The 18979-nt window shown below is 38.9% G+C and overlaps 1 protein-coding gene across 3 annotated transcripts in view; it reads left to right on the top strand.

Annotated features, from left to right (window-relative positions):
- The window catches only part of MED13L (mediator complex subunit 13L), a 298445-nt gene that overhangs the window by 244440 nt on the left and 35026 nt on the right, over positions 1-18979 (top strand). For 2 of the 3 annotated variants that reach the window (XM_058531496.1, XM_058531494.1), the window contains exons 9-16: positions 839-943; positions 3238-3969; positions 5117-5342; positions 6342-6447; positions 6764-6888; positions 9695-9794; positions 15878-16098; positions 16406-16611. In XM_058531496.1, the coding sequence (XP_058387479.1) occupies positions 839-943; positions 3238-3969; positions 5117-5342; positions 6342-6447; positions 6764-6888; positions 9695-9794; positions 15878-16098; positions 16406-16611 (1821 nt within the window). The remainder of the gene's footprint in view (positions 1-838; positions 944-3237; positions 3970-5116; positions 5343-6341; positions 6448-6763; positions 6889-9694; positions 9795-15877; positions 16099-16405; positions 16612-18979) is intronic. The other variant, XM_058531495.1, reaches the window with a different exon arrangement.

The raw sequence follows: 18979 nt of genomic DNA, 5'->3' as shown, positions 1-18979 counted from the left end.
CTGACCTTTCACCTCCATCAACTCCAGCAGAGCACAGCCCTCTATCAGCCCCAGAGAACAGGGAGGTGAGACACCAGAAAGGCAGGGGAGGGTGGAGAGCAAGAGAAGTCCCTGCAGAGCCATCATTGAAACGCTTTGCAGTGTCAGCTGTAGCAAAGTCAGCAATACAGAAATATTGCCCAGTGTTCTTCTTTTCACTATGTAATAATAGACATCTGCTTTTTGCTACCAATTATCAGTGGTATGTAGAAGATAGTTTTGTTTCTTGTCTTTTTGTTCTCGTTACAAGTGTAGAATGCTGCCCTTAAATGCTGGTAAATATAGGAGTTTTAAGAGTGATTTAAGCAGTCTGTCTGAGGGCATATAATTCACAGATGCTGTGAAAAGATAATTTTTAAAAATTTAGGTTATTTCTACAAAATTTAAGTAACTTTTTTTAAGCAATAACCAGTAGTGCCAGATGATGTTTTAATTGCTATGTGTACCACCTGTGTTACAATGTACATTAAACTTAAATAAAAATATTTTACTTTTTTTGTGTGTGTGTGAGGAAGATTGGCCCTGAGCTAACATCTGCCAATCCTCCTCTTTTTGCTGAGGAAGACTGGCTCTGGGCTAACATCCATGCCCATCTTCCTCCACAAATAAAAATATTTTGAATCCTGCTTCTTCTAGTACATAGAACAAGTAGTTGTTTTTTTCCCACCTTGAGTTGCTCTGAACTATATATCAGCAGGATACCATTACTATGTAAAATGTATTCATTTTTAACATTTTTTCCCAAGAGGTATGAATATTATCACATGTTTACACAAGTTATATTTTTAACCTTTTTTAGGAGGAGCCAAATGTCAACTCCAACTCTTGAAGAAGAGCCTGCTAACAATCCTGCTACTTGGGATTTTGTGGATCCAACCCAAAGAGTCAGCTGTTCTTGCTCTAGGTATTTTTCTGTTAACATTGATTTCTAAACAGCTCACAGCCAAATTATGGTCCACCTTTAGAAAGTACATAGGATAAAAATTTTAGTGTGTTTAACTTCACTTGTGCCTTCATCTTCTTTTTCCTGCTCTTTTCCTTAATCTAGATTTTTTCACTTTTTAAAAATAACCTTTTTAATGATTTCTATCACATTTTTATTTGCTACGTTGAATTATTTTTACCTGAAGTGTAAACAAACAAATGACACTCTTTCTTTTTTCTGGAGTTGTTGCTCTATTTCCTCACCAAATTCTTAGACCTTCAGGTATTTTTTTATAGTTATGTATTCCATTCCATTGACTTCCAAATATTTGTCTCTAGACCTGACTTCTCACATGTACTCCAGTCTTGTATCTTTTGGGGTGCCTTTAAGAAATATCCTTAATATCGACATGTCTGTTTCCTCACAAATCAGGTACGCGATTGTGGTCGTTTTTATCGCAACTTTCCCTTCTCAGCCTAGAAACTTGATCATTTATTTTTCTTCATTTTCTAGATCATTTTATCATAGCATTTCCCAATGACTTCCTTTGAAATGTCTACCATAGCCGTTCTACGTTCCTCATTCTTTTAGCCACCATGTGTTTCTACACTATTTGTCCCTGCTTCTGGTTCCTTCCCACTGCTGGAACCCCCGTATAGTTAGCCTTCTGAACCTGATCTTCCTGCTGCCTGCTTCAGTAGGCTTCCTGCTTACCTGTTCAGAGATTTCCAATGATAGTCTGTTACTTACCTGTGTATCCCTAATTCTAACCATTTCACGTTGTAGCTGAGTCGTTAAATACAATTGAAAAAAATGACTTTATAAGATTACCCACTTTGCAAAAAGTCCTTATTTTGAAGAGGCTACCATGAAATATCTATCAAAGGACTGGTGTGGTTAAATGCTCTCCGAGAAAATCCAAATCAAAAAGTTTTATGTAAAAGACTTTTTAGAGCTTGGGTTTTAAAGTAAGCACCCTTAGAAGATATAATTGAGATATTTTCGCTTGAGACATTCATCTTTTACTGTGTACTGTGCCCTGGGGATTTAAAGCACAATTTTCACCTTATTGACAATAGCCTTATGCTTAGACAACCTTCTTCAAAGTCAGGATTTTTTTTTTTTTTTTAGAGTAGCAAAGACTTTGGCAAGAGTGTTTTCAGATTATCTACTACAGGATTACCAAACCCATTATGGAACGGTCCACTCCTTACACTATTTAATGGCCTTATGGGGCAGGGTGGCCGTCCTGCTGTCCCACTAAACCATCCCATTATGCCACACAAATCCATTTTACTGCCCACTAGGGCATCATTTAGTGCAATGCAGCAGTAATTTAATGCCACCCTAGTGGCCTCGGAGAGTTACTGCTACACCAGCAGGAGAGCTTACATTTTTCCCTGGGAATGATTTATATATTGGGAGGAACTGGCTGACCTGCTATATAACTTTGTTGCACAGATTAAACCTTGGCATCATCTAGTCGGCCCTTATCGAGCAATTTCTCACACCCACGCTTGCCAAGAAGTGTGTTAGGTTGTGAGCAGACTTGCTATTCCTGCTTAGATAGTACAAATGCATTTGTATATGTGTGTTGTTTTAATATTCACTCACAACCTTTTTACTTCTGTCTCATTTTAACATATGTCTGTGAGCTCCAAATTGTCTTTTATCCCTTCTTTCTTAGATAATAGTGGCATATAAGGTTTCTAGTATATTTATCCTATTAAATGTTCTCAGGATCGAGATTTTTTTTTAGTTTCACACTTTGGGGGAGAGTTGCATAGTAACTTTATTCCTGATTTACAACACTGTAAGCTATTATAAACCGTTCTATATTGGAGTTAGTAGAGTGTTGTAAAATAGAAATTGGAAGCTTTTTTTGTTTTTTCTTGGCAGGTGATCTCATTACTCTTGGTTTTAAGATGCAGTGTGACTAGATCATCTGAGGCCCTTACCAAATTGGAAAGATTTGGAGATTTTTCAAATGAGTATTTTTGTAGGGGTTAGCAGTGTATTAGTTTAGTTTATGTTTCTTAAGTCTATCTCTTATCTGCTTAACTCGTATGTGATTGAATCAGCTCTTTCCATCAGGGTATGTTGCCCTTTTTAGTCCCTATAACTATAATTAACAGCTAGAGTCCTTTTCGATGTATTCGTGCATCTAATGTGTGCTTAAAAAGACATGACCTTGTCAGAGGCGTCTCTTTTGTAATATTATAATGATGCAGTTATTTTTATCTGCATTGACTTCATTTTAATTCTCGTTTCAGGCATAAACTTTTAAAACGTTGTGCAGTAGGACCCAATCGACCTCCCACAGTATCTCAACCAGGGTTCAGTGCAGGACCATCATCATCTTCATCTTTACCACCTCCTGCTTCTTCTAAGCACAAAACAACAGAAAGACAGGAAAAGGGAGACAAGTTGCAAAAGAGACCCTTGATACCATTTCACCATAGGCCCTCTGTGGCCGAAGAGTTATGCATGGAACAAGATACACCGGGACAGAAGCTAGGGTTGGCGGGGATAGAGTCCTCCTTGGAGGTGTCTAGCAGTAGGAAGTATGATAAGCAAATGGCCGTGCCTTCCAGAAATACAAGCAAGCAAATGAATCTGAATCCTATGGATTCACCTCATTCCCCTATTTCCCCTCTGCCGCCAACACTCAGCCCTCAGCCACGAGGTCAGGAAACGGAGAGTTTGGATCCGCCATCTGTCCCTGTGAATCCAGCACTCTACGGAAATGGGCTAGAACTCCAGCAGTTGTCTACTCTGGATGACAGAACTGTCCTCGTAGGCCAAAGACTGCCTCTGATGGCAGAGGTCAGCGAGACAGCCTTATATTGTGGGATTAGGCCCTCGAACCCAGAGTCATCAGATAAGTGGTGGCATAGCTATCGCCTCCCACCCATTGATGATGCTGAGTTCCGGCCTCCAGAGCTCCAGGGTGAGAGATGTGATGCCAAAATGGAGGTAAACTCAGAGAGCACTGCATTGCAAAGGTAAGGCCAACTCTACACACCATCTGTCTGACCCACCAAAAGACCAAGGCCCCAGTCTCCCAGGAGTCAGGGGCTTTCCTCCGCCTCTCACCCTGCTAAACCTTCACATCCAAAATGAAAGAGGCGGGCCGGCCCCGTGGCTTAGTGGTTAAGTGTGTGCGCTCTGCTGCTGGCAGCCCGGGTTCGGATCCCAGGCGCGCACCGACGCACCACTTCTCCGACCATGCTGAGGCCGCGTCCCACATACAGCAACTAGAAGGATGTGCAGCTATGACATACAACTATCTACTGGGGCTTTGGGGGAAAAAAATAAAAAAATTAAAAAAATCAAAATGAAAGAGGCTTTTCTTCACCATTCTAGACTCTGCATTTGGAAAATGTTTGAAAGTCAAGTGCTTTGTCCTTCATGAGGTTTAACACACGTCATTATTTAAACATGCTGGCCTATAAAGGTTTCACTGTAGGATGTAGTACACTTGTATTAATTTATATTTGGCCTGCTGTTTGTTAATCAAAGAATATAGCTTTATGAGACTTTCCATATTTCAATCAGTGCCTTCTTTGTATGTTGACACTTTTAAGGAAGGCTTTGCATGTATTCAGATATGTATCATGCATCTAGTAATAATACTTAATATTTATGGTGCTTTTGAGCTACCCATTATTCTAAACAGTTTACACAGATTATCTCATTTAATCTTTACCACAACCACATTGTTACCTTAATTTCATAGCTGGGAAAGAAACTAGGGTCATGCAGTTAGTAAATGACACAGATGGCATTTGAACCTAGACAGTCTGTCCTCAGAGCCCATCTGTGCTCTTAACTGGAATCCATGGACTCAGAGACAAAAACATGTATTCTTGACAAAGGCTACTAAGTTTTATTTAATTGTGAATATAGTCTCTTAAGAAATTCTCTATGTAGATGAATTTTTATTTTAGCTTTTTAAGTTTAGTTACAAATGCTTTGAATCATAAATGCTGCTCTTTTTTTTTAACATCAGTCTTTTTACTTTGTTTGTCTTTCTTTCATATTTTCCAGGCTATAGCTTGTACAGTGCATGTTTCTTCTCATATGCTAGTTCTTGTTTGCCTATGCTCCCCACTTATTTCTTTTTAAATTGTCATTTATTTTCCCTTTTAGACTCTTAGCACAACCTAACAAACGGTTTAAAATCTGGCAAGACAAGCAGCCCCAGATGCAGCCACTCCACTTCCTTGACCCATTGCCTCTGTCACAACAACCTGGGGACAGTTTGGGAGAAGTCAATGACCCATATACCTTTGAGGATGGAGACATAAAATACATCTTTACAGCAAACAAGAAATGCAAACAAGGGACGGAGAAAGATTCCCTGAAAAAGAATAAGGTACCATTTAACACAGAGGGAGTCCAGCATGGTGTGGGTTTCGGTCTATGTCAGCACAACACGTGTGGGAAGACTTTTGAGGCAGAATGTTTGAGATAGTCTTGCCTGATTGCTCTGTCCCCATATTCATGCTCTTGGTACTATTGTATTGAACAGCGTATCGTTCCTTTTTATGTCATGGCTCACCTTTGTTTAAAAGTCAGCTGAACATAAATGAAGCCTCATATTTTCCAGGCTATAGCTTGTACAGTGCATGTTTCCTCTCATATGCTAATTCTTGTTGGCCTATGCTCCCTACTTATTTCTTTTTAATTATTACTCCAAAATACCCAAAATGTAAAGAAAAAAATGTTGATAACCATATCTACTGTTTATTGAGCGCTTCCTGTGTTTACTGTGCCAAGCGCTTTACCTATATATCTTTGTGAATTAGTATCAACACTACTCCTAGACTGTGTCAGTATTTTACTGGTTTCATTGTCATAAAAATGAGTACTGGGGGTGTCTGCTGTCTTTAGCCTTAAATTTTAAAATATTCTAGAATATTGGGCCATAAAGAGGTATTCTTGAGAATAGAGGAAATAAGACAATTAAAGGAGGCCAGTATAGTTTAGGAGAATGCATCTTAGATTCCTTTGCAGAGATCTGTCTAGATCCAGAAAGCTTGAACCATAATTCAGCATCCAAAATGTTATTAAAGGCAGCTTTTAACACCGTGGCAGATCTGTAATCAAATGCCACCAGTACTGTTTAGGCATAAAACGCTGACTGACTCAGAATACTTCAGAGGATCGAAGGGAATGTGTGGGAGTTTTTGGTTCTGTTTAAATTCAGGGAAAAGGACATATCTTTTATTTCCTTTGGTTGCATAGACCATGGTTTATCATACTTGTGCTCATAACAAGTTCCATTCTACCCTCTAATTCTTTGTGTTCTCCCTCATATTCCACACTTTGGGTTGGTGTTCATGTGTTTTGTTTGGCTGAATTTATTACACAGTCAGAGGATGGATTTGGTACCAAGGATGTCACTACACCAGGTCATTCCACGCCGGTGCCTGATGGGAAAAATGCCATGTCTATTTTCAGTTCTGCTACTAAAACAGGTGTGTACAATGATTATTTGCCTCACTTGGATTGTTGCTAAAATAAAATGCGAGGGAGATGCTTCTCGATTTAAAATTATATTCTTATTGTGATAGCAATAATTTGATCTCATCTTTAATATATTTTTCATAGTTTGTTTTTCAGTTCCTTTCAAAACTGATAAACATATTTGGAAGTAATTGTCTCTAAATTTAACTGAAAACATAGGGAAACATTCACAGGCAGGTCTTGCTCATTGAGATCCGTGTTCTCTCCTCACTCCTTCTCCCTTGATAAAGTTGCTCATTCTGTGTCTTTTTGCCTCCTTTCTCGCAGACGTCCGGCAGGATAATGCTGCTGGCAGAGCTGTCTCCAGTAGCCTTACGCAAGTGACAGATCTGGCACCTTCCCTGCATGACTTAGACAACATCTTTGATAATTCTGATGACGACGAACTTGGGGTGAGTCTGCAATAGCTGCACGAACAAGAATCTCCCTGAACGCGAGGACTTATGTCAGTGTTCTGGTATTGCTTTATAGTTTGGTCTCCTGAATTTGGGGGCTTTTATTTCAGGTTCTGAATGTTCTTCAAAAGCATTTGCATACTTGGAAAGGATTCTGAAAGTTATCAGTGTAGTCTCTAACACGCCTTGGGTTTTGTTTGTTGATGGCTTTTTTTCATTAGTGTTAGTGCTGTTGTAAATATTAAAATCTTTGACATTTATTTAAAAAATCCTTCTAAATATCATGAGACTAATAGAAATGTATTATGTGGTCCTTTTAGCTCAGATTTTAAAAATAACGCTTACATGAGTTTTTATTTATCTATTAAGTCAGAGGGTAAGTCTGCATTTTGAGAGATATACAAATATGGTCTATACTTTTTAAAGTTATAGCATTGTAGTAGGGAAATAGAATTTATGTGCATAGAAGTTTAATAATACAAAGCATCATATGATTAAAGTGACAGGTAAGAATTATAATTTTTTGGAGAGCAGCTGAGCTGAGTCAGGAAGTTTGTGTCCTCATCCTCCTCACCAACTCGGTACCTTTGTGCAAGTAGAAGTGCCTGTTATTTCTGGGGGACCTACAGATGAGTAAGATAGGCCCTCTCTTCAAGGAATGCCGTTTATTAATTTATTTTTCTTTCATTTATGTACTTACCTTCCTTCTCATCCATCCATTTTACATATATTTGTTAATCATTTGATGATCAGTTCCTTTGTGGTAGGTACTTGAGGTTACAGATATTATTAAATTACCACCCTTATACTTGAGATACTCACAGACGTCATATAAATAAAGTGAAGACTATACTTACTGCTGTGAGTGCAGTAATTGACCTGAATCTAAAGATGCTGGATGTTCAAGTACAAAGTAACCAGTGAGCAGTGTTTAAATTAAGCCTTGAAGGTTAAGTAGGAATCAGATTTCTAAAGCCCATTCTCACTTTAAAATAAAATGTATCTGGATAACAGATATTATGCACCATTAGTATTGTAAGTACTTAGAAAGATGATGAGATCATAATGGCCTCGAAGGATGGATTTGACTTGAAATGTGGCAAGACTGGGTTAGTGAGAAGCAGGGGAGGGACGTTAGTTAGAGCCTGGAATGAGCCCTGGTTAAGCTACGAGAATGAGCCAGCTGGTCTTTGGGGGATAATGAGCAGAGAGACCGTCGGTCTGTTTTCTGAGTGGTGGGTAAGGATTGGTAGGACTAGGAAGGTTTTTGGCCACATTTATGGCTTTGGACTTTGGACGCTGCTGGAAATGTGTTCCTCTAAAGGCAGCTGAGTGTGGAACTGACCTGGTAGAACTGAGTGCTGTTGTTTATCAATCTGATACACAGAAGCAGGAGTACTCTTTGGTAACTTTTGTTGGATTGAAACTTGAGGACCTGAATTCAGGCAGTGGCTGCTTGGAGGAAAAGGACAGGGCAGTGTGAAAAACTTTGGTAGAAGAAATGACATGCTTCCTTACTGTTGATCCAGGCAATGTTGAACTTGACTCTCTCTCTAAAGCCAAGCATTATCTAGGATTGGTTTTAAAGACCCTGAGAGTTAGGGTAGATGCTTTGATGGTAATGGTGGGAACAAAGTATGAAAGGAAAAGGAATCAACAAGAAGCAGAAAGGGAGAAGTGAGAAAAGAAAAAAGCGAGCCTTGCGGAGTGGCCTGTGCTGTTGACAGCCACCATCCCTGGTGATCGTCATCTTTACTCTGAGCCTTTGTACCTACTCTCTGTATGAATTATGAATGACTGCTGGGCTCAATGAAGAAATGCTTACTTTGTTTTCGAATATATTCTTTGTAATGTTAACATGCAAAGGAGAGTTGGACATTTTTAATCTAATTTTCATTTCTCTGAAATGGTTTCTACTTTGCTCTGATTTCTAGCCTGACATTTAATCAAGGCATTTAATCAAGAGTTTACCTTAAAATCATTTTGCTAATTCATCTTACTAGTAACTGGAGTTGGGAGGCTGTTGTCCAAGTTTTCATCCCAAATGTCTTTGAGATGAAATTTTACATCTCAAATTTTATATCAACTCTATAACATTGAATAGGTTTACATAAATAAGAGGCCTTCCATTTGTGAGAATATTTTTTCCTTCTTTGCTTTGTTTTATTTTATTTTGCCACCAATTCGAGTTCTTAAGGTAATCTTGCCTATTAAGGGACTTAATTTGTTTTAAATAACAAATCAAAAACCTTCTCAGTATATTTCAATAATTTTATGAGACAAGATTACTTTTTATGAAGATGGACAGTAACTGTGGAAATAGAAACAGAAGATATATGGTATTTTTATGGTGAAAAATAAAAGAATAATAGTTTGGGAGGGCCTGAGGTCGTTTCTTTTTAGCTGCCTGCTTCCAAACACAAGGAAAACCAGACTGATAGCCAATTACTACTTGGAGGCACCACCCTAATGGAATTACTGTGTCCCTGGAACTACTTCTCTAATGACCTGGGAGGGAAGATTTGCTAAGGTCTGCCAGCTCTGCTTTGAGGGCACAATCTGCCCTCACCAGATCCATGAAAAGGAGCCTCAGTCACTCAGTTACTCATACTTGATGAACTTGTAACCATCTCCTTTGTTTCACTGTCTGCTGGTATTTCTAGAAGTTCACCTGGTGAACACTATGTAAGGAAGCATCTTTCCTTTCCTTTAAAGTATCGGCAGGCATACACTAATAGTTGACTGCTGCACTACTTATATACAGATGTGTTACTGTGTTTTAATAATAATAATCTGTTCTAAGGCTGTGTCACCTGCACTGCGCTCATCGAAAATGCCTGCAGTTGGGACAGAAGACCGGCCGCTCGGGAAGGATGGAAGAGCTGCTGTTCCTTACCCGCCAAGTAAGAAGAAGGTCCCGCTTCCGCATGCCGCTCCCGGCTCACATAGGAGGCTCTCATGCTCAGTGGTGCCTCGTCTGAGAGTCCCCTCCTCCTCTCTTCCCTTTCAACAGAGTACTAACTATGAATTAACACGTGTATAAGTGGGTATTCCTAAGATGGCAGGCAGCTGAGAGAGCATCTTAATTGGAATTCCTTTTCCTTTTGTTTTCAAATTGAGAATTAACTGTTATGGTTAAAAATGTGGGCAAACATGTTTTAGGTTTGGTTTTCTAATAGCCCTTTCCTAGTAGGATAAATGCTGCACAGTGATTTTCAGAGCAATATTCCACTATAAAAGCTTGTGTAAAATATTTTAATTTTCATAAATTTAATTTACACAAGGATAATGAATATTTGTTTTCTGTGGTCCTTTTTCAGTTCATACTGAAATTTTTGTGTTTCCTTTTGAGATCAACTAGTGTTATTACATATGCTGACAAGAGGAGAAACTTCCTTTTTTTCTAGTTATTCTTTACCCTAAGAAACCACATTGTTCCATAAGAGAAAAGAAAGTCAGGTAGCTTATGTGGATACTCTGAAGCAGAAACATAATTCCATTGCAAATCATTCTTTAATACCTTCTCATTAACTTCAGCTGGTAATGAGAACAAATTGAGGGGAAAAACCACCATGTCATAGGGATGAGTCAAAAAGTTTTATGAACCTATAAATGTAGTGCTGATTTACTCAAATGTGAAAGTGTGAAGTATACAGAGATTGGATTTTGACAGCTTTAGTGGATCCATAGCTTTTTAAAATATGCAAAGCTTTCTCAAGCATGACATGTATGAAAATGAATAATGATAGCCAGCCAGTTGCTGTAGTTTTTTTAATTAAACATTTTTCTTTTTTTATTACTCTGCACTGCAGAATTTTACAAACAAGGAACTCACAGATTAAAAGAAACAGTATTAAAGTAGAAAGATATGGAATAAGTCAGATAAATCAATTTTTTCCCCTTGTATTGAACCAGTTAATTCTCTGCCGTTTTTGACATTAAGTGATACATAGGGATGTTAAATGTTAAAATGTCTGGTAACTCATCCAAGATTATTCACTCACAAACCATCCTGCTAGTTAATGTCGTAGCCCGGTAAAGCATATGGTGTACTCTGTTCTTTCTCTCTTTTTTTTTTTTGTTTTTGTTTTTGTGAGGAAGATCAGCCCTGAGCTAACATCCATGCCAATCCTCCCCTTTTTGCTGAGGAAGACTGGCCCTGGGCTAACATCTGTGCCCATCTTCCTCCACTTTATATGGGACGCCGCCACAGAATGGCCTGACAAGCGGTGCCTCGGTGTGCGCCTGGGATCTGAACCTGGGCCGCCAGCAGCGGAGCGTGCACGCTTAACCACTACACTGTGGGGCTGGCCCCCTTTCTGTCATTTTTATTCAAAAGGAATTGTTTCAAAAAGAAGCTACTCAAAATTTTGTGGGAAAGTACAGATTATAAAAATTAATGAGTTTGAAATATAGCAGAAATATTAGCATCAGAAAAATACAGATATACAAGAGTCAAGAGGATCTTTTTAATATATACAAAGTATGTATGTGTGAATGTGTGTGTGTGGACATACATACAATATTTCCTCCTAAGACAAGGCAATGAAAATAGCATGGCAAGAAGTTCTCATGTCTGCAATAGCTTTATTGTACATTGAGGTGGAAAGACAGACATATTATAAAATTTAACGTCTAGAACAGCTCCATCCCGTAGAAATACAAGGTGAGCCACGAATGAAAGCCACATAAGGAATTTTAAATTTTCTAGTATTACATTAGAAAAGTAAAAAGAACCATGTGAAATTAATGATATATTTTAACTTAATATATGCAAAATATTGTAATTTTTACATATCAGTACAAGAAATATTGAGGTATTTTACATGCTAATTTTGTACTCACTCTTGGGAATCCTGTGTATGTTTTACACATGCAACACATCTCAGTTTGGACAAGCCCGATTTTGAGTGCTCCACAGCCATGTGTGGCTAATGGATACTGTGTTGGACAGCATAGGTCCATAACCATTCATCGGTGTATGTCATAATGAAGCAAGCAGCATGCAGTAACAGGGAGGTTTAGTTTAGCGTCAAGTCTGTGTTAAGGTAATATTGTGTTATAATAATAAAAACAGAAGTGCTTTTCTTAGATTTCACTATTAACCAATTGCTTATGAATTTTCGTCTTTGAAAGCATGTCATTTTGAAGTATAAGTCTTTGAGGACGCCAAATGAAAAATTTGGACTTTTGGGTTGGCTTCATTTATTTATTCTGCAAGGGCACTTACTATTTGCAAGGGACTCTGCCAGGTGCCCTGGGACCAGGAGAAGATTGAGAGATTAGTGATGATGCTTCTGTTGGAGGGCTTCACTCTTGTACATGAATACTTGAAGTACAGGATAGGAGACAGTTGGTGTCCTTAATGAGTTCCAGCTGAAGTGCAGTGGATCTGGAAGGATGGGCAGGACATAAGTAAGTGGAGCGTTGTGGGAAAGACACCTCAACTCCAGTCCATTCTGGTAGCTGTTCCCACCCTCACTTTAGCCAATTTTTAGGAAGAAAATTAAACAGGCAAGCCATGTTTTTCTGTTTTGAAGGACCAGAGCGTTTCTCTGGGTTTCTGTTTTCCTTCTGCCTTACCTACTTTGAATCCAGTTCCATTTTTTTTAATCTGAAAACTTCTTTGGGGTTATCTCTTTTCAGAAATTTCCCTATAACTTCGCAGCATTTCCATCTTTTTCCAATCAAACCAGAATTGGGAGGGAGAACTAATTATTGCTGACCTCATCACTTACTGAATGTTTAGATGTACGTGGCAAAGTCTTCACTACTGTGCATACATTATCTCATTTAACACGCACAAAAAATATGGGGTAGGTATTATTCCCATTTTGTAGATGAGGAAATTGAAGCTAGAGGTTAAGAGTCATGGGCCAGCCCCATAGCTTAGCAGTTAAGTGCGCGCGCTCCACTACTGGCGGCCCGGGTTCGGATCGCGGGTGTGCACCGACGCACCGCTTCTCCGGCCATGCTGAGGCCGGGTCCCACATACAGCAACTAGAAGGATGTGCAACTATGACGTACAACTATCTACTGGAGCTTTGGGGGCGGGGGGGAAAGGAGGAGGATTGGCAATAGATGTTAGCTCAGAGCCGGACTTCCTTAGCAAAAAGAGGAGGATTAGCACGGATGTTAGCTCAGGGCTGATCTTCCTCACGAAAAAAAAATAAATAAAAAAAATAAAAATACAGTCATGGGGCCGGCCCCATGGCGTGGCGGTTAAGTGCTCGCACTCCGCTGCTGGTGGCCCGGGTTCAGGTGCTAGGCCATGCTGTGGCGGCGTCCCATATAAAAAAGTAGAGGAAGATGGGCACGGGTGTTAGCCCAGGGCCAGTCTTCCTCAGCAAAAAGAGGAGGATGGGCGTGGATGTAAGCTCAGGGCTGATCTTCCTCACACACACACACACACACACAAAAATACAGTCATGCATCTCTTAACGAAGGGGGTACGTTCTGAGAAGTGCGTCGTTAGGTGATTCTGTCCCTGTGCGAACATCATAGAGTATACTTACAGAAACTTAGAGATATAGCCCACTATGCACCTGGGCTGTATATACTAATCTTATGTGACTGCCATCGCATATGTGGTCGTTTGTCGACTGAGACTTGGTTATGTGGCAGATGACTGTATTTGATAATAAGAATGGTGAAGACCACTTTCTAAAGTGAATCTCTGGCAAGTGGAATCTCATTTTATCTGTACTTTTTTTTGTGTTCTCTTTTACCTTTGATAAAATTATCAAGGTGGCTGAGGCTTTGAAAACTGAGATATATAACTGTGTTAGGTGGCATCAAAGAAGTTGGGTAGCCCTAAGTGAAAAATGCCTTGATTACATTTCTTAGAGAAAATTTAAAAACTAATTTCATAATATAATCTTTTGGTAAAATTTTGTACCATAGCCAGAATACTTCTAAGTGAAGGAAAGGCTATGTTTAAATTCATTGTCATTTTAACTCAAAGAGAATTTATATAATTGCTTTATTTTCCGAATATCTACTTGGTGGTTAAGATCTATAAAGTAATATGACTTTGAAGATTTTATGAAGCAGACTCATAGTTTAAAATATTATACTTACAAATTAATTTTATATTAAAATTGACCAGTAGCTGCTCTTTAGCTTGGGAAAAGGAACAGAGACTAAAGGTTAAAGGTAATGGATGTATTTCAAGTGTAACCTAACTCTATATTAAAGTCTTCAGCTGTGTTTTAAAGAAAACTTAATTGATGTGGTTCCTGTTGCATTTGAAGACCTGTTTTTCCACCACAGAATTTTTGAACTGTATAGTGTCTCCAGTGGTTCTCTGGTAGTTTCTGGCTTGGCTTGGCTTGTATCCCTAGTTCTGTGAATTGTTACATTCCTTAAGGGTAAAATACTGTCAAAGCTAAAAGGTACCTTGAAGGTCAACTTGGGGGTTTAGTTTTTTTCTTTTTTTCTCAGCAGCAGCAGGTACCATTTTGTTTAATGCAGTCTCCTACAGAATCCTATTATAGAAAATAAATAGAAGTGGAGCTTCTCTAATGGAAGGGAAAGTTGGGATCCGAAACCCTGTCTGTGTTGGCCTCTTCCTCCCCTTGTTTTACAGATAAGCATCTGAGCCCAAGAGAGGGTAAATTATTCAGGATTATGTAATTGTTTAACTAGGAAACATGGTAAAGATCATCTAATCCAGAGGTTCTCAGCTTGTTTTCTGCCTCCATATGTGGAGGCTTGCCCTTCCCCTCATAAACAGGAAAGAAAGACAGCCTGGTGAGGATCACACTTCTCATCAAGCCTTCTCCTTTAGATGAAGGAACTGAGGTCCTGAGGGAGGAGGTGACCTGGCGGTAGCAGCCCTGTGCTGGGAGCGCCTGGACGTGGAGCCCGTCCCACTGCGTCTGCTTACAAAGCTCTGCCAGGGCAGGGCATGGTGCACTTACTCTTTATTAATCACTGCTTCAGAGCTACAAGTCATATCTAGTCTATTCAGTGGTTACTGTTTGCCTGTTTAAATGTTGAAGTTGCTAGAAAGAGCAATATGATCTGCAAATGGGATATCAGATAACAATTCCAAATCTCTGATTTAAACTTGTGGCTCCAAATTTGTAAGTAAATTTGCTGTACAGGCCACCCCCTAGTGGCCAGATGTCACAACCACAACTTGCATTTCATTGCATATACCCCTACTTTCAGAATCAATGTCTGAATAAGCCACTGTTAATGATGATAGTTAACCTCAGGTATATTAAAATCATTTTTTAAAAGCGGATTGAGAATCACTGTTCTAAGTATTTCTTAAAAGATACTTTTTTTTCTAGTTGATTTTCAAAAAAATTGACTTTTGGTTCCAGGTAGGATTGTTATTCCTAACTATGAAGTTTCATTTTAATGTCAATTTGGAAAGAGAATAGAAACTGTTTCCCCAAAGAGCAGCAAATATAGTGGATATGTCAAACTAGCTGAGTAATCCTGCTACATATAAACCACCATTCTAGCTCTAAACAATTTTTTTATTTTCTGTGATATAAATGACTGATAGATTTTCCGTGTAAAATTTGCTATGTAACATTTGTTCTGTAATTCTGAAATATTTCATACGTACCTGTAATCAGGGATAGAACTTTTAATAACGTGATTACTCAATCTAATTGCTTCCGTCTTCTACTTAGTTCGTCTCCTTAGACTTTTCATGGAGTCAATTGTTGGAATAGAAATGTGTGTTATGTAGACTTTGTTCACCTAATTAATGTGAAGCCAAATCATAAAGCATTAAGAAGATAGTGATAAAGTTCCAGAAAAGGATAATTTTCTGCTGATGGCCTTCTTCTTAGAGACTTCCATTATTAAAATTCTATTGTGTAACTGATAAGACCATTCAGTTAGCCTTATATCTAATGCCAAATTGGGTGCCTGGCTATGAACTGTGATTTTTTAGAAATCCTGCCTGTTAAAAGAAATGGTTTTTTTTTGTTTTTGTTTTCTTTCCTTTTTCTTCTTTTTTTAGCAGTTGCAGACCTGCAAAGGATGTTCCCCACCCCTCCTTCTTTAGAACAGCACCCTGCATTTTCTCCTGTGATGAATTATAAAGATGGAATCAGTTCAGAGACGGTGACCGCATTAGGCATGATGGAGAGTCCTATGGTCAGTATGGTTTCCACACAGCTCACTGAATTCAAAATGGAAGTGGAAGATGGATTAGGAAGTCCCAAGCCAGAGGAAATAAAGGTAATTGCCAGTATATTAATTTTACCAAGGCAGGGTGGTTTTGAAGCAGATTCATATACATCTCCTTTAAAATAGTATTATCTATATGCCATATATACATAAGTTTCTAAGAATCCTCTGAATTGCATCATGAGGTACATCACTTGGTATATTAATTGATAGTCTTTTGATTAAATTAAAGTTTGATGTTAGCATTTTTCTGCTGATCAGATAAGAGAAATACTGACTTGCAGTCATTTTTGCTACTGTTGCGGTGTGTCCTAAGTCGTTTACCAGCATTATCACTGACCCCGCTTTGTTGTCACAGGACTTTTCATATGTGCACAGAGTTCCAACTTTTCAACCTTTTGTGGGATCCTCCATGTTTGCTCCACTGAAGATGTTGCCGAGCCAATGCCTGCTACCTCTGAAGATACCTGATGCCTGTCTGTTTCGGCCTTCGTGGGCAATCCCTCCTAAAATTGAACAACTGCCCATGCCACCTGCAGCCACTTTCATTAGAGATGGCTACAAGTATGTGTAGGGATTGTGTCAAGTCTCTTGCCATAGTTAATGTGATTTTTATCTTCAATATTTATTAAATATTTATTTTAATATTAAATGTTTATTAAAAATAATGGCAGTAGCTTATCATTTGAAACTTTCCTTTATTGGCCATTCATGTTTTTGTGCACATTATTTTATGTTGAAAATGTGCATTATTTTCTAAACTAAATTTCATGTACGTGGAAAAATTAAGGTCATTTGTATAGAGAACTATGGTGTTCATGCTCGTTCAGTGTCAAATCAGTGTCTACCACAGAATCAAGCACTAGATAGGAATTGGTAATATTCTTTGAGTGGTGGAGGTAAGTACTTTGTTTTAATAAATTGATGATTTCAAATGTGTTCACTTAAGGCACTGGAAAATGAAGCATTAACATAGATAATTTCTCTGTTACTGGCCACATGTCATATAAGAAAGCAACAACAGAACAGTGATATGATATGTGGGAAGGAAGAGAAGGTGTTTATCATAGCTTGGACATATTTCCTACTGTCCAAAAAGTAGTGCATATATCAACAACGTGGAATCAGTTTCCCCTATAATTAATAATTTCTTAAATACTTTAAATGTTATAAAATAGAAGGCCACAAACTCAAATTTTTATTGGGACTAGGTATGCAATATGTGGATGAAATGGACTGGGTAAAGCAACAGACTTGGCATTACTGGTGCTCAGCGTCATTGTGAGGGACAGAGGGGTGAGCAGAGTCTATGATGAACTGTTGAGAGTACACCCCATTTAAAGGGATGTTTGCTATTCAATTGCAGTGAATTGTTCAGGCAGGAATGTGGGAGACTGGAGATCTGGATTTTTATGTAAATTTCCTTGTTAAAAATGTTGAGAGTAAGGGGCCGGCCTGGTGGCATTGTGGTTAGGTTTGCGCGCTCCGCTTCAGCAGCCTGGGGTTTGCAGGTTCTGAGCCCAGGCGCAAACCTACGCACCGCTCATCAAGCCATGCTGTGGTGGTGTCCCATATACAAAATGGAGGAAGATGGGCACAGATGTTAGCTCATGGCCAGCCTTCTCACCAAAAAAAAAAATGTTGACAGTTAATTCAGAGTTACAGTTTAGGAGCCAATAAGACAAATTTGTGGTTCAGATCCAGTCTGTCGGCTACTTATTTGTGACCTCATATAAAACCATCTTGATAAAATCAACTGTAATGTCTTAAACAGGTTTTATGCTTGTGTTATGTAAAGTCAATATGAGAATGAAAAACTGTGACAGAGTAGTATAAAAGAACCCTAGCCTTGGGAAGGTACAGCTGTCGTGTCATAGGACTCAAATTCTGCCTTTTCTGTTTATTCTGTGTTTGACCTTCAATGCCCCTTTTACCTGAGTCTTCCCGTCTTAAAATGGGATAATCCTGCCCCACTTCCCACACAAGAATTTTGAAAGGCCTCGACAATAAATGGTTGTAGAAGTACTGTGGGAATAACAACTCACTAGCAACATGGAAGAGTGTGCTCAAGAGCAAGAGCGCTCTGGATGCAGGCGCCTGGCTTGTTTTCTGCTGCTGTGCTAGTTTACTCTAGCTTATTGGGTAGAGACGGGGACAGCACAGCTGGAGCGACTAGCACGCCACTTGCAAATAGTGCAGCGGCTTCAAGAACCCTTTCCACGGATTAATCTCATACACACATGTGCTCCTCAAGAAAGTGACAAGTAACCCTTTGCTGCATGATATTTTAAATAATAAATATTTAGGTCATTGTTTAGATCTATTGTATCGACCATTTGCCATTCCAGAGATTCTCAGTATTCTAAACTGGAACTGTTAACAGGACTTTCTGTGATGAAGAAAGTGTTTTGTATCTGCACCTTCCAATATGGCATCCACTACCCTCGTGTGGTAGTTGTGCACCACTTGAAGTGTGGCTAGTTGAGAGCAAGACTGAATTTTAGTTTTATTTAAGTTAATGTAAATTTAGCACATGGGCTGGTGGCTACCTTAGTGGCCAGTACAGTTCTAGACTATGTGAAATCCTCCTGCTGTGGTCTCTGTCCCCAGGGACCCCCCCTTGTCACACTCAGCACACCAGCATTCACTTGCTTGATCTCTGTCATACTTAACATGAGCTACCTTTTCTTCCTCTTTTTCACTGTTGAATATCCAGCATTTAGCATAGGGTTGGTACTCAATTCATTTTTATTGAATGGGAAAAATCAGGTTACTATGCAAGATGAACCATTCTTACTACCTAGGGAGCAATTTCATTATTTAGGTTTTCAGTTAGTATTCATAGTTCCTTTTCTGATCTGAACTGCATAATAATTTTAGGGTTTTGTTGAGCAGGAAAATTTGAAAGGAGTCCAATTAGAGTGAAGATCAT

The sequence above is a fragment of the Diceros bicornis genome, chromosome 35, assembly GCF_020826845.1.
Source record: "Diceros bicornis minor isolate mBicDic1 chromosome 35, mDicBic1.mat.cur, whole genome shotgun sequence".
NCBI lineage: Eukaryota > Metazoa > Chordata > Mammalia > Perissodactyla > Rhinocerotidae > Diceros > Diceros bicornis.
Note: the sequence above shows the minus strand (reverse complement) of the source record. Positions and strands in the feature narration are given on the sequence as shown.